General features: G+C 43.3%; 1 protein-coding gene across 1 annotated transcript in view; it reads right to left on the reverse strand.

Moving 5' to 3' along the window:
- PITPNC1 (phosphatidylinositol transfer protein cytoplasmic 1) overlaps positions 1–21,975 on the reverse strand; it is a 226,899-nt gene that overhangs the window by 78,097 nt on the left and 126,827 nt on the right. Inside the window, exon 5 of the mRNA XM_069482787.1 lies at positions 3,442–3,513. Coding sequence (XP_069338888.1) covers positions 3,442–3,513 — 72 coding nt within the window. The remainder of the gene's footprint in view (positions 1–3,441; positions 3,514–21,975) is intronic.

A 21,975-nucleotide genomic window follows, 5' to 3' on the forward strand; every position in this document is an offset into this window, starting at 1 on the left:
ACGCGCAGCCTCTACTTCAGCCGAACCAGGCAGTGCTAAGCACGGACTCCCCCAGATCTAGATTTATGGCCTTGGACAAACAACAGGACCTGACCTTGGCATGGTGTCATCCTCCCTAGCGCTAATTAAGGCCTAAATAATTCTCATGAGTATGTGCATAAAATAAATGGGCCTCAATTTAAGACAACTTCCCCATTGTGTCCTGGTTAATGTAATCACAGTTTGCAGGTTTTCATGGTCACAAATATACTTTTATTTTTCACAAGGAGCAGAAGATATTTATATCTAGTTATCCTGCCACTATTTTGTTTCTTACTAAATATTGGGTCACGTAAAAAAATTTACTTATATGGTAATTGATAATAAGATAATGACATGTAGTGGATTCAACCACTGATCAATGTGATTATCACTAGCATCTTTCAATTTAATTATTGCTTCTTATCCTCATCAATTTCATTAAATTTTTGGCAGGTAGAGAGGAAACAGGGTGCAGATAGCAGTATGAAGGATGGTAGCTGAATGATAAGACTCTACACCTAGAAAATGCAAAGAAATGAACCGAGCTTATTAAATACTTTGGAAGCACAGTGAGACAAGAGAAATATCCATGACTGCCTCCCACCAAAAACTCCATACTCAACTGGGACAGAAAAAGAGCACACAAGCACATGCTTTGGCTTAAGGCTCTAGTTTTGAACGCCTGGCTGGACAAAGCTATCTTTTAATAATTAAAGAATTTTTAGAGAAATACATGTTTCTCATGTTCAGATTTTGAAGCATTAATAAGAGTGAATGAAAACCGCAGCCACCCTCCTTTTCTGCCTCCCCAGGACCAAACCCGAAAGCCAGAGGGATGAGCAACTGCTGCTGCTGAATGTGGAAGCTGGAGGAGGCTGAATGGGCAAAGAAGGCTGGTTGAGCTGGGGCGAGGGTGTCTGATGCAGTGGCCTCAGGAGCAAGGCCCAGGGGTCTACAGAGCAGAGCCGGGCAGAGGCTGGGGGGTGAGGATCTGGGGCAAAAACACACATAGGGCCTCTTCAGTGTAACAAGATGGCACGACATGGGCTGGGGTGAGTTGGGTGCCAGGACAGACAGACAAGGACAGGCCCTGTGGGCAGTCCCCAAGTCAGCATGCTGGGGAGGAGGTGGCATGGCTACCATAGCTGGCAATGCTCCCAGAGGAAGCAGGCTGTGTGCACAAGGGCTGCACAGAGTACCCAGGGGCTCAGTGGTTTCTCTTGCAGGCCTAAGCTTCAAAGGGGCCTGGCCCCTTGGCACGGGCATGGATCCTGACTCTAAAGTGGATAACTTGACATTTTAAATTTCTAGAAGAGTAGTGAAAAGGCTAAATTCCTAGGAGAGTAGTGAAAAGAACTTAGCACCTGCCACAAACAGGATACAAGATAATACATAATAACCACGTGAATTCTAGGGACTATTTGAACTGAGCAGGATAAACCAGAGATTACTGGGGTCCCACCACCCTATAAGGATCACAGCAAGGCCGCACGTCCTCTCTGCAGCTCTTCAGAGGGAGAGCTGTTTTGAATTAACTCATGGGGACAGAGGCATACAGAAAAAGAGAAAGCAAAGGAATTGGTTTGGAAGAACTAAAAGATATTTAAAAAAATTTTTCCCTTGTATATTCAGTTTGTGCCAGAAAAAGCAATTCAGGCACCTGACAGTTTTCCTTAGAGTCCACAGCTATGTCAAAATGGTCAAGCCCACTTCAACATCCAGTGACCAGCAACTGTTTAAAGAATCCACCAAAGGAGGGGATGCAGGGCAGCCAGTAAAAATCATATTGGGAAGGATATTTCACAACATGTTAAAAATAGCATACTGTACAATTCAATTTTGGAGGAATTGGTCAAAAAATAAATTTATTAATAATTTGCAATATGAACCAAATTGCTAACAGCAGTCATCTCTGAATTGTAGGGTTGCTACTGCTTTCTCTTTTCTTTTTTGATACTTTTGGGTTTGCATTTCCCAGATTTTAATAATCATGTATGAATTTTCCAATCTGAAAAAAGTCATTATTTTATAAGGGTTCAAGTTTTTTTTTTTTTTTTTCTTTTGAGACCAAGTCGCACTCTGTTGCCCAGGATAGAGTGCCGTGGCATCAGCCTAGCTCACAGCAACCTCAAACTCCTGGGCTCAAGCGATCCTCCTGCCTCAGCCTCCCAAGTAGCTGGGACTATAGGCGCGCATCATCACGCCCGGCTCAATGTTTACTTTTAGACATTTTATCCCCATTAATGATGGGAAGAAAATGAGAATAGGACCAGAATATAGTATTTTTGTTCCATTAGCCTTTCCTTTGCTTACTAGTATTTTTTTTTTTTTTTGAGACAGGGTCTCACTCTGTTGCCCGGGCTAGAGTGCTGTGGTGTCAGCCTAACTCACAGCAACCTCAAACTCCTGGGCTCAAGCAATCCTTCTTCCTCAGCCTCCCAAGTAGCTGGGACTACAGGGATGCGTCACCATGCCTGTCTAATTTTTTCTATATATATTTTTAGTTGTCCATATAATTTCTTTCTATTTTTAGTATAGACGGGGTCTCGCTCTTGCTCAGGCTGGTCTCGAACTCCTGAGGTGAAACAATCCACCTGCCTTGGCCTCCCAGAGTGCTAGGATTACACGTGTGAGCCACCGCGCCTGGCCTAAGGGTTCAAGTTTAAACACTGTGTGACTCTGTTTTAGACACTGTGGTTTCGATGAAGTTGGCCAGCAAAGAGCCTCTGATTTCAGGCCACTGACAAGAGGATGGTCCTAAACATTTCCCTTGGGGTCACCACTTCAAAGGGATGACAGTACTTCTGCTAGCTGGATTTTTTTTCTACTCTAGAAAATTCCAGGTACTCTGGAAGTTCAAACAAAGTACTTGGCTGAAATTTAGTAGAAGTCTAAATGCCTCATGAGGTAAGTATTTTGCAAGGGCATCCCTTGATTTTAGGTCGCATGTACGAGTTGTGCACATGTATATTGCATATGTGAACATAAGCATAGTCCTGCTAATATGTACAGTATGCACACATGTATCTGACTGGATTCACTTTTCTAAGTAAATATTAATAGTCACTGAGAAGATACGTGCTCCATCCCATTATCAGAAACCAAATCCTGGAGTCCTAAGTGCCCCAACATCCTCTCCACTTACAGGGCCAATCATCCCAGGTCACAGAGATTTCTGCACAGAGGCCCATGGAAAGTACATAAAAATGAGAAGAAAGAAAAGCTAGACAACAAAATAATGACAAGGAGAAGTCCCAGGGAAATAGCCCTCAAAATCCAAAGACCAGCACGTCTCTGAGGTCCCAGGCACAGGTCTTGCTGCTGGCCCTGGTCGCACAAGGGGCCTTGAGAAGTAGTCCGGCTGTCAGAGCCCAAGAGGCAAGCACAGTGTGTAATGGGGGTGGGGTGGGGACTACTCACGCTGTCGTTGCTTCCTTTGTTGTCCTCATACTTGGTTTCTATATGAATGGAGAATTTCGGCAGAAAGGAACACTGTGGGGAAAAACCAAACTTTCATTAGCACAACATTTTTCTCCCTTCCCGTATTCAGTGTAGCGTCTGGATGCTCTCCTGGCCGTTTAGTTGGGAGCACTGTTCTGGAGCAGAAATATTAAGATACTAGCTCAATATCCAAATTCAGACAAGAAAAGCTGCCTTTGGGAACATGAACACAATTTCATCCAGAAGTTGGGCCAGGGAGAATAACCAGTGATGGCAGGAAGTCACTGAAGAGGACATTCCCAAAGGAAAGTGCTCTGTGAGTCCTACCCTAAGCTTTAGACAAGCAAACCTCTGAAACAGGCCAATTCCAGTTCTGGAGAGCTGACTTTAGGGGAGCAGCAGCCACTGCTGGATTTCTGGGGACTCAGTCTTAATTTTTATATAAATACACATGTAAAGTCAGGGAGGTGGTAACGGAGAACTTTACAATCACAAAATATTGAAGTCAGACAGACCCGGCTTTTACTAGGTGACTTTGGATAAATCATTTAAGTTCTCTGAACCCCAGCAGTATTAAAACAGGAATAACAACTATTACCTAAGCGTGACATTGTGAGGATTAAATAAAATCATGTACGTAAAAACATAGTGCTGAGCACTGAGAAAACATTTCACAAACAGCAATGATCAGTGATCAGTGAACTTGACCAGAAAAGGCAGCCCCTCTCTTTGCCCACATGAGGTAGAGAAACCCCAAATGCAAAACCACCCTCATGTCGCAGTCTCGTTGAGTCATGTTTTACACATTCGGTCGATCTGAAGGGTCAAGGAAGCTTGAGAAGAGGATTTTGATGGGTGCTGGAATGACCACCCTCCGACTAGCACTGAGCTGCACATTGATTGAAGGCTAACAGGTAAAATGACGGAGCAACTCCACTGGGAGTTGCAGGTGTTGGGTAAATGAGATTTGGCCTGTTATGATCACAGTCCCAGGAGGCTGGGTCCTGTATTTATGTAGCCAACATTCACAGAGCATATACTCTCTAAACTAGGCACTGCTATAAATATGTTGAAGTTCTAACTCATTTATTCCTTGCAACAACCCCATGGGGGAGGTACTATTATTGTCATCCCTACTTTAAAGATGAGGAAATGGAGGCTCAGAGAGGTTAAGTAAATGGCCCATGATCACACAGCTAGTGAGTTGTAGAGTCAAGACTGAAGCCAGGTGGCCTGGTCCCAGTGTCCATGATCTTGGCCACTACCCAGTGATTCTCAAAGTAGGGTTCTCCAGACCAGCTGCAGCAGCATCACCCTAGAACTTGATGGAAATGCAAATTCTCGAGTCCTACCCCAGAACAAATGAACAGAAACTCTGGAGGTGAGGTCCAGCAATCTGTGTTTACCAAGACTTCTAGGGTATGCTGTACACATTTGAGTTAAAAAACCACCTCATTATACCATGCGTGGGAAGGAAACCGAGAGAGTACATCAGCTAAAATCCCATAGTCCACAAATACCCATGTTCACTGCAAGTGCTCCATCTGCACAATGACCATGCTCCCCTTCCAGCCCAGGTGGGACTCCCGGTGGCAAGTACATGAGAAGGCAGAGGCCTTGGACATGCCATCGATAACTCTCCTGACATCACATGCCTGTGCACGGTCAGCATTCATCTGTCTTAATCTGAGTGAAGCAATCTGAACGGTGACTAAGGAAACACGGAAACAATCAATCCCAGTGATTGCCTTTATGGAGAACGAGGCCCTGCGATTATTCATTAACATCTTCTCTGCTGTCTCCTCTCAAACCTCTGGCTCCATAACCACTGCCCTCACACCTGGGTCCAGGGAGTACCAGGGAGGGGCTGCTCGTCCCTAATCAAGACCCTGGAGGACTCAGAGCCCCACTTCAGAGCTCCAATTGACATGGGAATGTGGGGAGAAGCCCTTGCCAAGAGACCTTCTTAAAAATAACAAGCCTTTAGGTAAATCGATTTTGTACTTTTTACCCCATACTTCACCTGAGAGTCAATTCAATGTGTGGCAAGACAAGAAAGCTGTGCAAGGCGGCCGTGGGTCTGGGTGCACCAGAGTGGAACCCCGCAAGGAATTTTTATCAGTTGAACCTCTAAACAACTTAACTAGCCCAACAAATGAATTTTTGCATTTGGGTATTAAACCCATATATGAAATGCAAAACTCCCATGCAAATTAGCAGATGTTGTTATTTTTGAGTCAAGGACTGAGGTTATTTTCATGTCAGAATGATAACCCTGCCAGGAGGCTGGGCAAGCACCTGGCTTCAGCAAGGCAGGAGGAGAATTGGGACCAACAGGCCAATTCTGGGCTGGTCAGTGTTTTCTCCTCCAGCAGGTGCGCTGGGGCTGGTAATCCCCTGGGGATGTCTGATGGCTGGTTCTCAGAGCCCCGGAGTGTACAGGTGTCTCAAGTTAAAATCAGAAATATCTGTGGCTCCAGGCTTTTTCAGAGCTATCATTAAATCTTCCCGGTGAGATGTCCATCTTAAGATAAACTTCCGCCTCCCCCATGCAGGTTAGCTTCTCTGAAAATCCAGCCCACGGATCCTAGCAGAGCCTTAACATTAAGCAAGGTCTTTTATTTCTCCCTGGTTGGCTCCCTGTAGGATCCCCCCTGCTGAGGTTATCTTAAAGCCTTTCCCCTCTCAAGGTGCCCTTCTTGGCATCATCCTTCCTCCCTCGAAGTTGATCATTTTGATTCATAGTTGAATGGGGACATGGACCATGTGATAGGAACACCTATAACTTCCCTTTCATTCATTGCAAATGTGCTTATTTTCTTGATGCTTCTTAAGTCTTTGTGAATCAGAGAAAGATATTGCCTTTCTTTTTACAATTGAAAAATAATAATGAAAAGAACTGAGACATTGGAGTCAGCTGACTTGGGCTCAAATCCCAGATGTATTGACTTCGGCAACTTATTCTACTATTTCCAGCCTCAGTTTCCCCATTTATAGAACAGGGATGATTCTTCTCTACTCTGTAAGAGTGTTCAGAAGATCAGGGAGATCATACAGGTAAACCCCAGCACAGTGCCTGGCACGTAGTAGGTACACAGTAAAAAAATATTCGTAAGCTCTTTCTGGAACTTTGTTTCATTCATTACTTTCATCTTCTCCCTGCTTCCTTCCCATAGCCTAAAACTATAGTGAAAAATGTCATATCCTTAAAAAGCGAATAAGCACAAAGTTCCTTTGATTATGTTTCTTCCTCTACGTATAGTCAATCTTTCTCTCTTTGTCTTCACAATAAAACTTCTTAAAAAAGTAGTCAATGCTTGCTGTTTCTACTTTTTCACCTCCCGCTTCTCAATCAGTGCAATTTGGTATGGAGATGACTGATAAAGAATTTCCAAACCAGCCTGCCTTTTCCATCAGCACCCTGGAGACCTCACTACACTGTTGGATAAGACGGAGCCACTCCTCCATCCTGAAGATCAGTTCCTGCTCAGCCTGTCTTTCCTCCTCCGCCCCTGCCCTGCAGGTGGTCTCTCAGATCCTGAGCTCCAGCCTCTTCTCTTCTTGATCCAAACCCTCACCTCTGGTGACCTCATCTGCTTTTGACTCTTCCATGACCATTTTTTGCAGAAGCCTCCCAAATGGACATCTCTAATCCCAACTTCTCCTCTCACATTTACAGCTGCCCACTGGCCACCCCCAACAAGAGTCCTACAGGTACACCAAATTTGAAAGGTCCATTTATTGTGTAAATTCCATAACTTGGTGGCTTAAAACAACATCAATTTATTCTCTCACAGTTCTGGAGGCTAGAAATCTGAATCATTCCTTGCCCCTTCCAACTCCTGGTGGCCCCTGCGTTTCTTGGCTTATGACTGCATCACTACAACCTCCACTGCCATCTTCACATCACCTCTTCTTATAAGGACATCAGTCCTTGGATTTAGGCTCCCCTAAATCTAGGTTCACTCCCCCTTCCCTCCAACACTTCTAGCTGCCATGCTTTTTTTGTCCACAGTTCTCTCAGCCCCTAATTTCCTTCCTAAATCTTACTCAAAGACCATCTCAAACACCGTTTTGAAATGATTATCTCATGTGTGTGGGCAGCATCCTGTTTGTCCCTTCATCACAGCACGTACCTCCTTTGCCATCACTACTATTCTCTATCTAGGTCCCTGGAACAGTGACCAGATGGTTAACTCCAGTACTGCTGTACTCACATTCCAACAGGAGGACCCTTTCCTAACTCCACAGCCACTAGGAATGGTGCACTCAGAGTTACCCCCATTATTCAGATGTCTAAGCATCTCCTTTATTTTAAGCTTGCTCAAATAATGCTCTGTGACTAAGGATTTTGCTTCCACAAGGAATACACCATCTAACCTAGTCATTCTCAAATACTCAGTGGGAGAAGGGAGCCCCTCACCTTCCAAAACTGGGCTTTCTCAAAATATGCACTGTTCCCTAAGGATTCCAACACATTTCCTTGGATGAGAACACCGAATGCTTAAAGTCCCATTTGGCCCAAACACATGAAGGAAAAACTGAAATCCCTGTGGTAGACAGAATTCTAGAGTCCCGGCCCTGATGAACATATCCTTCATGTTCTGAGGGAGCACAGTCTTTGACTTATTCCAAGGTGACAAGATAGTCCTTCCTGAGATTCTGTCACAATATATAAGACTTCACTTTAGAAAAAGAAGATTCTTTTGTTGCTTTGAAGCTGTGAGGCAGCCACACAGCTGGGACCTGAGGGAGGTCTCCGGGAGCTGAGAGTGACTCCTGGAGGGCAGCTAACTAGAACACGGGACCTCAGTCCTACAACCACAAGGAATGAATTCTGCCAGTAATCAGAGAGCTTGGAAGAGGACCCTGAGCCTCAGATGAAACAGGAGTCTTGGCTGACACCTTAGGGTTAACCTGGTGAGTTCCTGAGCCAAGGACCCAGATAACCTGGGTCTGGGTCCCTACCCCTGACCCACAAAACTGCAAGGTGAAAAATGTGTGTTGTTTGAAGTCACTAAATTTGTGGGAAATTTGTTATGTTGCAATAGAAAACCAATACAACACCCAACCTGTCTGCTGCTTCCCTCCCAAATCACCCATCTGGCTCTCATCTAAGACAAGCATCACTCACTGAAGTTCGAACATGTGCAAGGGAATGGGGGCCTGGTGCTCTTTCTGACTTAGCGGTTCCACCTATCTGCTTTGTCAATCAATGGCCATTGCTTACTGCCAAGGGCGATATTTACTAATAACTGATGCCAGTAAGTTTGTCCAGATGCAGCAGCATGCCCCTATCCCTCAGAGAGGAAGGATGATGATTCAGTAGAAAAAATATAAGTTTTGGAGTGAAACAGACTTTAGTTCAAACCCCAGTTTCTTTTCCAATAAACTGTGTGACTTTGGGCAAATTCCCTAAGCCCTCTGCACTTCAGTTTTCTTATCTATAAAATGGAGATGATCCCAATCTCAAAGCTGTGGGGTGCGGATTAAATGAACTACTGAGTGTCCAGGGCCAGATAGTGTTCGGTAGAAAAAGCACTGGAGAAATGTTGGTTGCTCCATTGTGCCTCTTACCATGAAACTTCCATAGGTAACATGAGTGAGAAAACAGAGCTCGGGGCAGGTGGAGATCCTCTGCTATGAATGTGCAAGGGTGTCCTGGACGTGGTGGGCTTCTAGAGGGGACAACAGGCAGAACTTGATTGGTCCTTTCCAGGGTATGGGAGGTGGCTAAGCCACAGAGCAGATCTGGGCTCCTCCAGCCTCACTCTGGGCCCCCGACATGCTCTGCTGCTGAGGAAATGTCACCATGTGTCCCAGACTCTGTCCTTGGCAGCTCCTTTTTCCTCTTGCTTTCCCCTGCGGACTTCACACAGGGAAACAAGAACACCACCAGGATCTCCATGAACTTTTTTCTTTCCTAGATCTAAAGGCTTTATGCCCACTTTGTTCATGCAACCAAATTACAAAAACCAAGACTCAAGGAAGGTAAGAAACAGCATCACAAAACAGAAGTGGGGAGCCCTGGGGCCACAGAAGATGACTCTGCTTACAGGCAGAAGGAGAGGCAATAAAGCGCACCTGTCCCTGGAGCATAGGGGACATCAATGAGTCATTTCTGTGAGAGAATCATAAAAAAAATTCACTTAATTATATCCAGGGTTTGTTTTGCGCTCAACCCCCTAAAAATAGTGGCAGTGTCATGAAGAAATCAGGGAAACAAGGCAGAAGCTCTCCTATCATCTCATCTTTGATTTCCTAGCTTAAATCCTCCCAAGCCAGAAGAATCTTCCTGGTCTTGCTGCCATCTGCCACCTGCTATGACCAGCTTTCTTTGTATCTAGTATCTGGACATCTTTCATTGACCTTCCAAACACAGTGGAATCCACCAGGATGAACTTCTTACTGGAAAGTAATTATCTGGTACCTGAAAAATCTCCAGCACTGAATGTGCAGAAAAGCAATGGTTGAACATTTAAGTGTTGAACATTTAAATGCATCTACTTGTAGCTTTTGGAAGTGATGGGGGTATCTGAAGTCGGGAAGAAGATTACCAGGAATGACAAGTGAGATGTCTGGGCCTCTGCAAGAATAATTTCCAGATACAAGCCCTCCCCGGTTCAGTGTCGGGAAATGGAAGCAGCATATGCAAAACGCACGACAGAGCTGAATTTCCAATTCACTACAGACATGCTTTGGAAAAAAATGAAAGAGCTATTTTTGGCCCAGTGATTGATTAGGGTTGCTATGGTAATAAGAAACCACTTACAAGAAATGTAAGCAAACCAAATCTTAAAGAGAAAGGGTCAAACACATTGGGACTCTCATAGTCAGTTTCTGGGTGGTGATGAGAGCCCTCCCTGCTATCTCTGCACCTGTGCAGAAAGAGAGGGGATGGTGGCTGCAGAGAATGAGGACCGTGGGGACGAGTCTGAGGTTCTCTAGGGCTCTGCACTTCAGAAGCACCGAATGGCAAAACAGGAAGAATGTGCACCATTCACTTTGAAGATTGTCATTATTGTCATCAAAGGATACTGTACTCCCATAGCACCTAGCCTATAGCAAAAACTGTAAGCTAAAGGGTATTAATCCTACCCTACCAGTATATAGTGTAAAATAAAAATAATACTCTCTATAACAGCGCATTTCTAAAACCTACTGAATAATGCCTCATTTGCCGAGCTTGTTAAAAACATTCCAGGCCTCTCTCCTGACGCTTTACTTTCCATAAGTTGCTGGAATCCGGGAGCACCCCCACTCAAACTCAGGAGTTTATTTCTTTCCTTTTTCTTTAATAGCTTTATTCAAATACCATATAATTCACCCATCTCAAATATACAAGTTCATGGTTCTTATTATATTCACAGAGTTGTGCGACCATCCCCACAGTCTAATTTTAGAACATCTTCGTCTCCTCAAAAAGAAGCCCCATATCCATTAGCAGTCACTTCCCTGTTCCCACCACCTCCCAATACCACATTGTAAGCAACCACTAATCTACTTTCTGTCTCTACCATTTGTCTATTCTAGACATTTCATACAGATGGAATCATATAAAATGTGGCCCTTTGTGTTTGGCTTCTTTCACTTAGTGTAGTGTTTTCAATGTTCATCCACGTATGTATCAGTACTTTATTCCTTTATCTGACAGAGCAATATTCCATTGTATGGATGTAGCACATATGATTCATCCATTCATCCGTTGATGGACATTTGTTTCTACTCTTTGGCTACTATGCATAATACTGCCATGGGTGTCCTTGTATAAGTTTTTGTCTGGACACATGTCTCCATTTCTCTTGGGTAAATACCTAGAGCAGAACGGCTGGATCATATGGTAAGTCTGTGTTTAAGCTTCTGAGGAACTGCCAGACGGGTGCACCATTCCAGAGTGGCTGCGCCACTGGACATGCCCACCAGCAAGGTGTGAGGGTTCCAATTTCTCCACGTACTTGACAACACTTGTTATTGCCCAGGTGTTTCTTAACCCTGGAAGGTTCTTAAATACCTAAAAGATGATCTAAGGGAAACACAGTTGATGTTCCACATGTCCAGTCAGGGACAGACAGACATGATCCCAAACTGAGGAGTAATGACAATAGTGTTCATACTATACTTACTATCCATGGGCAATATCCAAATATTGGATATATATTAATTCATCTATTAACTCACTAACCCTTATACAGCTACATGAAGCTATGTGATCAATACCCCCACTTACAGATGAAGAAACAAAGGCACAGAAAAGTCCGGCGGTATGCTCAAAGTCACGCAACAAATACATGAGGGAGCTGGGATTCATCCCAGGTTGGCTCTGAAGTTCATGCTTGTGACCCCATCTCATGGTGTCTCTTGAGTATTAGGAAAGCACACAAGTGTTTCTAGGAGAGCAGATATTAAAAACACACGCTTTGCTATTTGGTATGTGCCGTGGCCAGCAACAGCAGAGAGAATGTGTTTGTGTGCATCTGTCCGAATGACAGACATGCCTTGCTTCAAGCAAACCCAAAGTAGGAAAAACAGGAGTTACCAGAAAGGTATATTGGGGAAATAATTAGTCAGTTAAGAAACTCACAGTGGCATCCCTTTAAATGCCAAAATATCCCAGTACCTTTAAAAAAAATTTACTTTTCAAAAATTGAATTTAAATATGATGGCTTAGGTTAATTCTTACTATGCAAATGCTTTTAAAACCCTGCCCAGAACTCCAGGGAAGGGCATGAATTATCTAGTGTGAAAAAATATTTGTTAACCACCCTGTTGGTCCTATAAAAACTTGGAAGCAACCCAAAGTCCACCAGTAGAAGGTTGGCTAAGTGTTTTATGGCAGACTCTAAAGACATTACAAAAGCAAGGTGTAAAACAGGATGACCCTGTTTACATAAAAAGAAAAAAAAAGTAGATTAGCATATGCCCAGAAAAACATGGTGAAATAGACACCACAATGTTCTCATGGAGGAGAGTAGTGGGGATCATGGGGTCCTTTTAGTTTTCTGTGACAAACATTTTTATAATGCATGGATTTAGCAATAAACATCTACTTCTTCAGTAAGCAGAAAAACTTCAAATCCAAGAAAAAAGTAAATGAATATTTCAAGGATATTCCAAAGTAATTACATTATCTCTAAAGGAAGTCACAAGATTTTCCAAATTCTCATGATTTTAGTCCACTTTAACTTAAAGAGGAGTATATTATAAAGAGCAGTGTGATGGTTAATTTTAGGTGTCAACTTGCCTGGATTGAGGAGGACTTAGAAACCTGGTAAAGCATTATTTTGGGTGTGTCTGGGAGGGTATTTCTAGCGGAAGTTAGCACGTGAGTCTGAGTGGACTTGGTGGGGAACATCCCCCCTCCCCAATGTGGGTGGGCACCGTCCAATCTGCTGGCGTCCCAGAGAGAACAAAAACAGAGAAAAGGTGAACATATTGAACTATTTGTTGGAATTCAGATACACTCTTCCTCTCCTGTCCTTGGACAACAACTCAAGACTCCTCAGCCTTTGGACTCCAGGACTTACATCAGCAGCCTCTGGGATTCTTGGACCTCCAGCCTTGGGCTGAGAGCTACACCATCAGCGTCTCTGGTTCTGAGGCCTTAGGACTTGAACTGAGCCACAATGAGCCAGTATCCCAGGGTCTCGGCTTGCAGATAGCCTGTCCTGGGACTTCTCAGCCTCCATGATCTCATGAGCCAATCCCCCTAGTAAATCCCTCTCACCTATCTGTGTGTCTGCCAATCTATCATCTATCATCTATCTATCTATCTACATCCTTACTGGCCTGTCTCTCTCATAAGCTCTATTAAGTGAATAGAGGAGTTGCAGATCTGGTAGGTTTGGGAGTTGCTACTTCATGTGGTTCCTGTCTCACACATATCACACTTACTCATGGTCTTTAGAACACGGCAGGATCTGAGAGGTGATAACAGTTTTATAGTTTTCAAACCACTTTGTAACTGGCATTGGAGTTCTTTCTTCAAATAAAACATCATGCAGGGACATCATGGCCAGTGAGGCATGTCTGTGCAATCTCCTGGACCCAGAGGAGGGCAGTTTGGAAACCACTCAGTGAGAAGACTTCTCAGCCTGGCAACTCAGCATGTATTCCTGGTCACCAGCCCAAATCCTTCCCCGTCTGAGAGCAGCACTTTACGAGGGGGCTTGGAATCAAGAACGTTCAATGGAAGCATTGAGAAGCTGGCTTGGGACTGATGAAGTATTTATAGGCTTTTAAAAGATCATTTCTTTTTAACCTTTATCTGGAACTCAACGTGTTCCTCTCTTGCCTTCTTGTTCTGACAGCAGGCAACATGTGTTCCCTGCTATCCATGAGCCTGAGACTCTGTCTAGACTTGCCTTTCTCTCTAATGGAAGTCCCCTGAGATTCTCTGGTGTTATATTCTACATTATCATATTAACTGTACTCCAAGGCCATACTGGGAATGTCAACTTGATATAGGATCATTAATAAAATTAGATTTGCAAATGTTCCCACCCTTCACCAATAGGAGACTCACATCCAGAATGTTCTGCAGTGTTAGTGAGAGCAGGCATAGAGTTTCAGGGTTTATTATCTTCCAGGACTCTGGGGCTGGAGCTACTAGAAAGTAAGTGAGAAAAGCCTCTGTTGCTGGTAAAATAGAAGAGTGAGGATGGTGAATGTTTATGCAGAGACAGTTGGTAGGCACCTAGATTTAAAGTACCTTTCAACATTCTTTATTCTTCATCAGGAAAGTTTTATCCTTCCATTTCATCAGAAATTTTGCCCCATACTTGGAAGCAAAATATAAATTTCTCTTCTGTGCACAGAAGATCTTTAATACACACACCAATTTCAAACTGGTGTAAGTCTGTCTGTCCCCCTCTACTCACAACCTCAGTTACCACACAGGCAAAGATGCAAAGGAAATAAGGGGAGATATTTGGGCTGTCTTTGCTGTTCTGGGTTCTTAGGGCCATGTATGACTTTATACATAGATAAGGTCAGTGGTAATATTAATAGTAACAGGGTAGTTGGGAAAAAATTGCAAAGAAGATAGTTCCGGAAAAGTGGGAAGAGGAACTCAAGTGGAGAAAAAAAGTAGAATTTTAAAGCAAAGAGGAGAGGGAAAAAAGGAATTGCATGTCAATAATAGAGATGAAGATGAATCAGAGAGTGACTTCCCAAATATATGCTGCATAGGAAGAAAACTGTGGCCAAGCGGAACGAACGGTGGGATCTGAAAGAGAAGTGGAGGAGGGTGAGAGGAAGGGAGTGTGTAGAAGGCAGAGCATTGAAAAGCAGCCGGAAAACAGCTGCTTGTATTCCAGCCACAGCAAGGAAATGCACGTAGGCCTCTCTGCTGCTCCACGCAGCCTGCGCTCTGCACATAGGCTTCTGTTCATTCATTAGTTCATTCATGGATCGAGACTCCTCTCGTCCTCTGACATGCTGAGTAACAGCAACTCGCTGGAGAAGGAAAGCCAGGAGGGAGACGGCCAAATACATGAATGGAAACATGTTTTCTGAATGGGGCATGGTTTGATACTGGTCCTTCTAAGAAAATTGAGCAGGGAAACTAAAGTCAGGCTCATCCAATCTAGGGCTGGATTTGTCAAGGCAGAAATAAGCAGAGGATGCTTATGAATACCGATAGCCACACACAATAAAGGCAGAACGAGAATTTAAAGACACAGGCAGGCCACATCAAATCAAAAGAATTATATGTAAATAACGGAGATGGGAATGAATCAGAGTGACTTCCCCAAATGTAGGCAGGCATATGGCCAGGTAGGGAACTTTCAGATGGCAAGCTTTCACAGTTAAAAACTGTGAGAATCACCCCTCTTCACCAACTGGGCAAATTCCTCACTTAAAAAAATACTATTGGTGTTAAAATTCTGAACCGAAAAGATGGTTACATTCTTATAGCAACACTTTTGTCTGGATAGTAAAGATATACACTACCGGATAGAGTTCACAGTATCTTAGTGATCAGAAAGGTCAAAAGGCATCAGAGCAATTTTGCATTTACCTTATTTAATTACTGAAATGGACTATTTCAGTATGCCCATAGTTGTATGTATTTTATTTTTTCAGAAAAAAAGCTGCCCCACAAAAATCTTTCCAGTTGTATTATTCTGATCTCACCAACTTGAACAGAACACAACTCCACAGCCATTAGTAAATTGCAGAAGAGAAATCCAATTTTTTAGTACCACCAAATGGAAAATAAACAACAAAGAAGAAAAGGAGAATTTCCTAGTAAAATCTCCTATTTCATATTCCTTTAAACAGCTATTTTTCTCTGCTGATTGCCCTCTGTAAAGTAATTTTGAGTGGTGTTAAAAAATGCAAACAATTTAAAAATGTTATGCTGTGTTATGGAGGAGGAGCAGGTTTTATCTTCTGCTCTCTCCCCTCAAAATGGCTGAATTAATTTTCTCTGAAGTACAAAGAAGAGCTTGGGAACAGCTACAGCAAATGGAAATGCGATCATCTGAACAAACAAAACTGGCTGTTCCGAGGCTTGTGCTTCACTAGGCACTAATTGATTGAGTTGCTGAGATGTGGAGACAAGTTCTGGTCCCACACAAGGGCCGTGGCACATCTGTGAATAAGCTGGTTTGCAACTGGCTCACCCATAACCACCAGTTGGTTTTCTAAATGGAAACAAATTCAAATGCACACACTCACTGCCATCCCGATGTACTGCTGCCTTTGCTGTGGGGTTGAACAGAATGGACTTTGCTTGAAATGGAACTTACAGGTTCTGGTCACCTGATTCTAAAAATAAAACATTTGTATTACTCTTGGGCATTCTTCAAAAAACTTTGGTATTTTAGTAGTAATCTTCAGACAGCATATTAGTCCACTGAAATTTAAAAGAAAATAACATTCACTGAAATACAATTGATCCACTGGCATATTTAGTGGACACATAATGGCTCTGACCCTGAGAGAAATTTCTGGAACTCCCCTAAGTTTTAGAAGATTGGCCTTACAAAATCCAAGGTCCCATGGACAAACAAGTGTGGGAAGGGTTGCAGACATACAGTTCCCTTTGGAGAGTTACAATGTACATTAGAATAGTATAAAGTCTCTGAGAAGTCCTGCAATTATAAAATCTGTTTAGCTCTGTGTATCCCTTCTCTTACTTAATTGGCCGTGCACCATCTAACGTGGTAGTTACAAATGGTTCTAGACTGTTTCCATCTAAATTCTCTGGAACCCTGAAGGTTTTTGAAATTGGTTGTTCCAGCTCTTACTACCAATGACACCAGTCTCATGCCATGGCCGGCATCTCCACCATCTTCTCTGTGAGGGTTCTGCCTGTGCCTAACTGTTGTCTTGCTCATCAGCGCCCCCAGCTGGAGGGAAGACTGTTTCTTTGTCCTGGTGCTTAAAGAAGGGATACTTCCCTTAGATACCCAGGGTTAATTATGATGTACAGATAAAGTTATTTCCTAACCAGCTAACCCCTGACTCTATGACCCCAAAGAAGGGACACTTAAGGACCTTCATTCTCTTAGCTTACATGTTAGATGAAATGACTATATTGTTCTCTATTTCCTTCCAAACAATCCTAGAGGTTTGGTATAATAAATGCATTCTTCCCAGGACTTGTCCTGACTTTCCTAGTTATGTAATTTAGTGGTTTCTACCACCCCTTGGCTGGGACTCAGTGGAAGGAGCGGGAGGAGAGGCTTGTGAGGAACGGAGGTTATCAGTCTTCACACAGAGCACCCAACGGCTCTTTGGATCATTGCGGAAGCTTGATAAGGCCCAGATTGCAAGTGACATTCCCATCCAAGACAGTTTAGCTGCTTTCAGATAACCTGAGTTCATCTTGGGTGACCGAGGGTGGACGCTCAACCGTGAGCAGCCTTGACCCTCTTCCCTGGCTAAACCAACTCTGAACAGTCCCATCTCTCATTGTGGCTCAATATTATTTGAGGTTGTCACTAAAGAGTCCTTTCATTTTCCCCAGTCTGTTGCCATTTTCTTTTTCTACCTCTTTCATCTAAATAATTAAAATGCTGGGTAAGACTGGACAGCTGACCGCTGCCCTTGTTCTTGTCAGTCTAATAGAAAGATGCATCCTGTCTGGCATTGCCTCTTCTTCAGATTCTTCTTTTTTTTTGAGACAGAGTCTTGCTCTGTTGCCCAGGCTTGAGTGAGTGCCGTGGCCCTAGCTCACAGCAACCTCAAACTCCTGGGCTTAAGCGATCCTTCTGCCTCAGCCTCCCAAGTAGCTGGGACTACAGGCATGCACCACCATGCCCGGCTAATTTTTCTATATGTATTTTTAGTTCGCCAGATAAGTTCTTTCTATTTTTAGTAGAGACGGGGGTCTCACTCTTGCTCAGGCTGGTCTCGAACTCCTAAGCTCAAACAATCTGCCCACCTCGGCCTCCCGGAGTGCTAGGATTATAGGCGTGAGCCATGGCACCCGGCCTTCAGATTCTTATTAAACGAAGTTTTGGTGGACTAGGGTAGTCATGGCAGCAAAATATATACATACCAACTGTATAGTCTAGGTCACCGTTATCAGCTTCCCATAACTTAAGTTTTCAAATTCTTGCAAAAAACAAGAAAGTCCTTTTTCCTTCCTTACTACTGAGGCTGAATTGACGCTGCCTACTTAATGTTCATCTTGAAGCACAGATTTTTTTTTTTTAGCTCTGGAAAAACAAAATCAACTACTTTGGAAGGCAGCCAGTCTCCTTGGGCACCTTCCTTTGCGACTTTACAAACTTCAGAAGAACTTGCAGGTTTTGAAGAATTGCTAGAATGATCTGTCCTCCGGAAAATTGTCATTGTGTTGTTCTTTGTTTACTGTATAATTAAGATTTTTCCCATAACCAAGCTAAAGATATTTTTCCACTTCCTGCGCGAATGACATTTTCACATAATTCTAAACACACACATAGTCGCTCGCAGTGAGGAAAAAGCTTTTATGTCTTGATAACTGTGATAATGCCGAAGCCTTAGATGGCCTTAAATAGAAAGTTCTCTCACCTGGGTTTTGTCACAAATGAGGACAGCATGAGGTCTAAGAAATAGTCTGGACAGTGAGATGTGAGACCTAGGGGATCCTAGGTATGGACACACTAGTGCTCTGGGCTAATGCTTTCTGAGAAGAGACATTGGTCTGGAGGTTTCAGAGCCCTAGGGACTGCCACTCCGAGGAAGGGTAGGGTACGGTCATCCTAGCTGGGAGCCTGACATTGGGGACGTTTTGCTTTTGGGCATAGAACAGGAAATAGAGAGCTTGGGAAAGACATCAAGAAGAGGTATTTAGGATTAAAGGATCAGGGGATAAAGAGTCCAATTAAAAAGCATTTGAAACAGGAAAAAAGATGAAGGCAATTGAAAGCATCTGGCATAAATCCTAGGAGTAGACCCTGTAGTCAGAGTGAAGGGTGGGCTCTTCCCCCGGGGCTGTTGCGGGCAGAGAGCGTGAGAACATGGCTGAGTCTAAGTCAAGAGGTGGCAGCTTCAAAACGCACACTGCGGGCCTGGAGGAGAGCACTGGGGCCAGAGAGAGAAAAATCCAGATTCCTCAGTCACTGGGGAGACGGAAAGAGAAGTTGTCCTATATTTGAGTTGGAAAATAAAAGTGAACCAGCTAGGAACAATGTAACTTCCCCACAGGGAATTAAATCTATACCCTGGTCTGACATTAAAAGCACCACAACCCACTCCTCCAGGCAGCCAGGATCCACCTACATCACTTGCTCACTGGGCCGGGATTGAGCACATTACAGACTAAATCATGTCCTTCCAAAATGCATATGTTCAAGCCCTATGCCCCAATGTTACGGTATTTGAAGGTAGGGCCTTTGAGAGACAATCAGCTTTAGATGAGGTCATGGGGTCCTCATGATGTGATTAGTGAGTGCCCTTATAAGAAGAGACCAGAGAACTTGCTTTCTCTCCTTGCCATGTAAGGACACAGCAAGAAGATGGCCACCTGCCAAGCAGAAAGAGAGCCCCTCACCAGAAGCTGAATCCTCCAGTACCCCGATCTTCGACTTCCAGCCTCCCCAACGTGAGGAATAAATGTCTGTTGTTTAAGGCCCTCAGTCCATGGCATTTTGTTATAGTAGCCTGAGCTGACAGAGGCAGAGCAGGCATCTGCAGGGGAGTTCTACTTCTCCTCGAGTCCAGCTCAAATGCCACCTTCTCCAGGAAATCTCGTATGTCTCCCCAGCAGAATATCTCCCTCCTACGACCCTCTGTTTGCACTTCAACTATAACACATATATATACATAGGCCTTCCCTGAAACACTGACAGTTTTATATTCATCTGCTCCCATTGACTTTTCCCCAACTCTGCCCTGCTCAATCCATTCCACTTCCTTAGCCAATCCTGACTGAGGCAGGAAGGACCTTCCAGTTGTTCCTACAGGGCACCTGATTGGCCTTAGAGTTATTGTGGCATGTCAACTGCAGGACAGGTTCCTGAATTATACACGTCCCATATCTTCCCTTCCCTTGGCCCAGTGGTGTGCCCGTTCTCATAACCTGAGTTTTGTACTTCAGTCTCTGAGACCAATTTTGCCATATAGCTACTTCTCCTCCATCTGGTTACCAGATAGACAACAATCTTTTAGCATAACTATGTCCTATGCGGTACCTGAGGGATCCTTGTACTAAAAATTATCTACTGTTTATCTGACAATTCAAATTTAACTGGATATCCTGTATTTTTACTTACTAAAGCTGACAATGTTATCTTCCCAGCACCACATCCACTAAGTAACCTGCCTAAGAGTGCTATGTCCTGTTCTTCCTGTCTCTTGCCTTGGGGACCATAGCCCTGTCCTGACACTCAAAGCCCCAGGGGGATGGCTTGGTCAAGAACCCTGGTTTCCATTCTGTTGCATTCTGTTTTCAGAACCTAAGCACTTTAATACATATTCTTAAAAAATGAACACAATATCACTATATATTTTTAACTTCATTTCTCTGTTAATATTACCTATATGTTAATGTTACCTACAACTTCCACATTCCATGGTTCTATTATGAGCTTGTGAAGAATAAGTGCCATTGGTTTGGGGTCCAATCAAGGTGACCTAATTCTAAAGCTCACCAGAATAGCTTCCTTGGAATAGTTATATGGACAAGAATTCTCTTTTTCACATAACTATTGATTATATTTCAAATGAAAAATCCAAGCATAAGTTTTTAGGGAAGTGGGACATGGGGTAGAATCAGATATCACTAAATTAAAATAATATCCTGGACAACTGGTACCTTCTAGGCTGATCACTGCAATCTAGTCTGTACTAAAAGGCACTGAGACATATTCTCATTTATTCCCCCCTAGAACTTACATTTTAATGATGGTATCTTCCAGCATTGCACAATATATGACAATGAACATGTATTGAGTATTAAACAAGCACCAAGCACCAGGCTAAGATTTTGGATTATTTAAGATTTTGGTTATTTAATATAATCCTCACATCACCTTTATGAGATAGTTATTACATTTTCCCCACTTACAGAGGAGGAAATAGAGGCTTAAAGAGTCTGCTAATGGGTACTGGAAGCAAGGGTCAATCGATTCCAAAGTCTACCTCTCAATGACTGTGCAACTGCTAGAAGCAATAGAACTAGGGAGTGGGGGCGGTGGTAAGGAACCATTTAATGGCCTGCTGTCTACAAGCAATGTGCTGAGAGCTTTCTGTGCATTAGATCTGGGGTTGGCAAACGAGCCTGGGGGCCAAATTTGGCCTGCTGCCTGCCTGGGTGAATGTGACCATGCCAATTTGTTTACATGCCATCTATGGCTGCTTTTGCAGTGACAAGAGACTGTATGACCCACAAAGCAGAAGATATTTATAATATGACCCTCTACCGAAAATGTTTTCCAACCTCTATGTTAGATCTTTGACTCCTACCGACAGCTCGAGGAAGGAAGGATTATTCCAATTTTAGAAAAGAGGACACTTAGATTCAGAAAAGTTAGGATGCTTATTCTAGGGCAGTGGTTCCCTGACTTCTAAAGTTTTAAATTTGCATTATGCCATAGAGTTGCCTCTTTTTTTCAGAGTTAGAGACATTGGTGAGGACATGCTCTATGTTCCTATAATTTCATAAAAGATATTTTAATACCCAAGTATGAGGGGATATAATTACCAACAGTCCTTTAGATGAAATAAATTTAATTTTATGAAAAACTTTGAATATTATTCTTATTTGTTTTTCTATTTTGCAGAGGATAAGTGAGGATATAGTCAGGGATCAGCATGAGTTCAAGTATCGGCAGTTTGGCCCCCAGGCTCATTTGCCAAAATAACCAAAATCTTAAATAATCCAAAATCTTTTTTTTTTTTTTTCTTTCAGTAATAGCTTTAGAGGCTCTTAGGATAGGGAAGAAATGAAGTTATTTCATCAAGCCACAGAGATTGTGTAATCCAGATCTCTAAGTAAGACAGTTTGCACATACACCTTTCCAGTTTCAAGGTTCTCCCCTATCTCCCCTAAGGGATCAGGACACAGCCTGTGAGTCC

Source organism: Eulemur rufifrons, chromosome 9, assembly GCF_041146395.1.
Source record: "Eulemur rufifrons isolate Redbay chromosome 9, OSU_ERuf_1, whole genome shotgun sequence".
Lineage (NCBI taxonomy): Eukaryota > Metazoa > Chordata > Mammalia > Primates > Lemuridae > Eulemur > Eulemur rufifrons.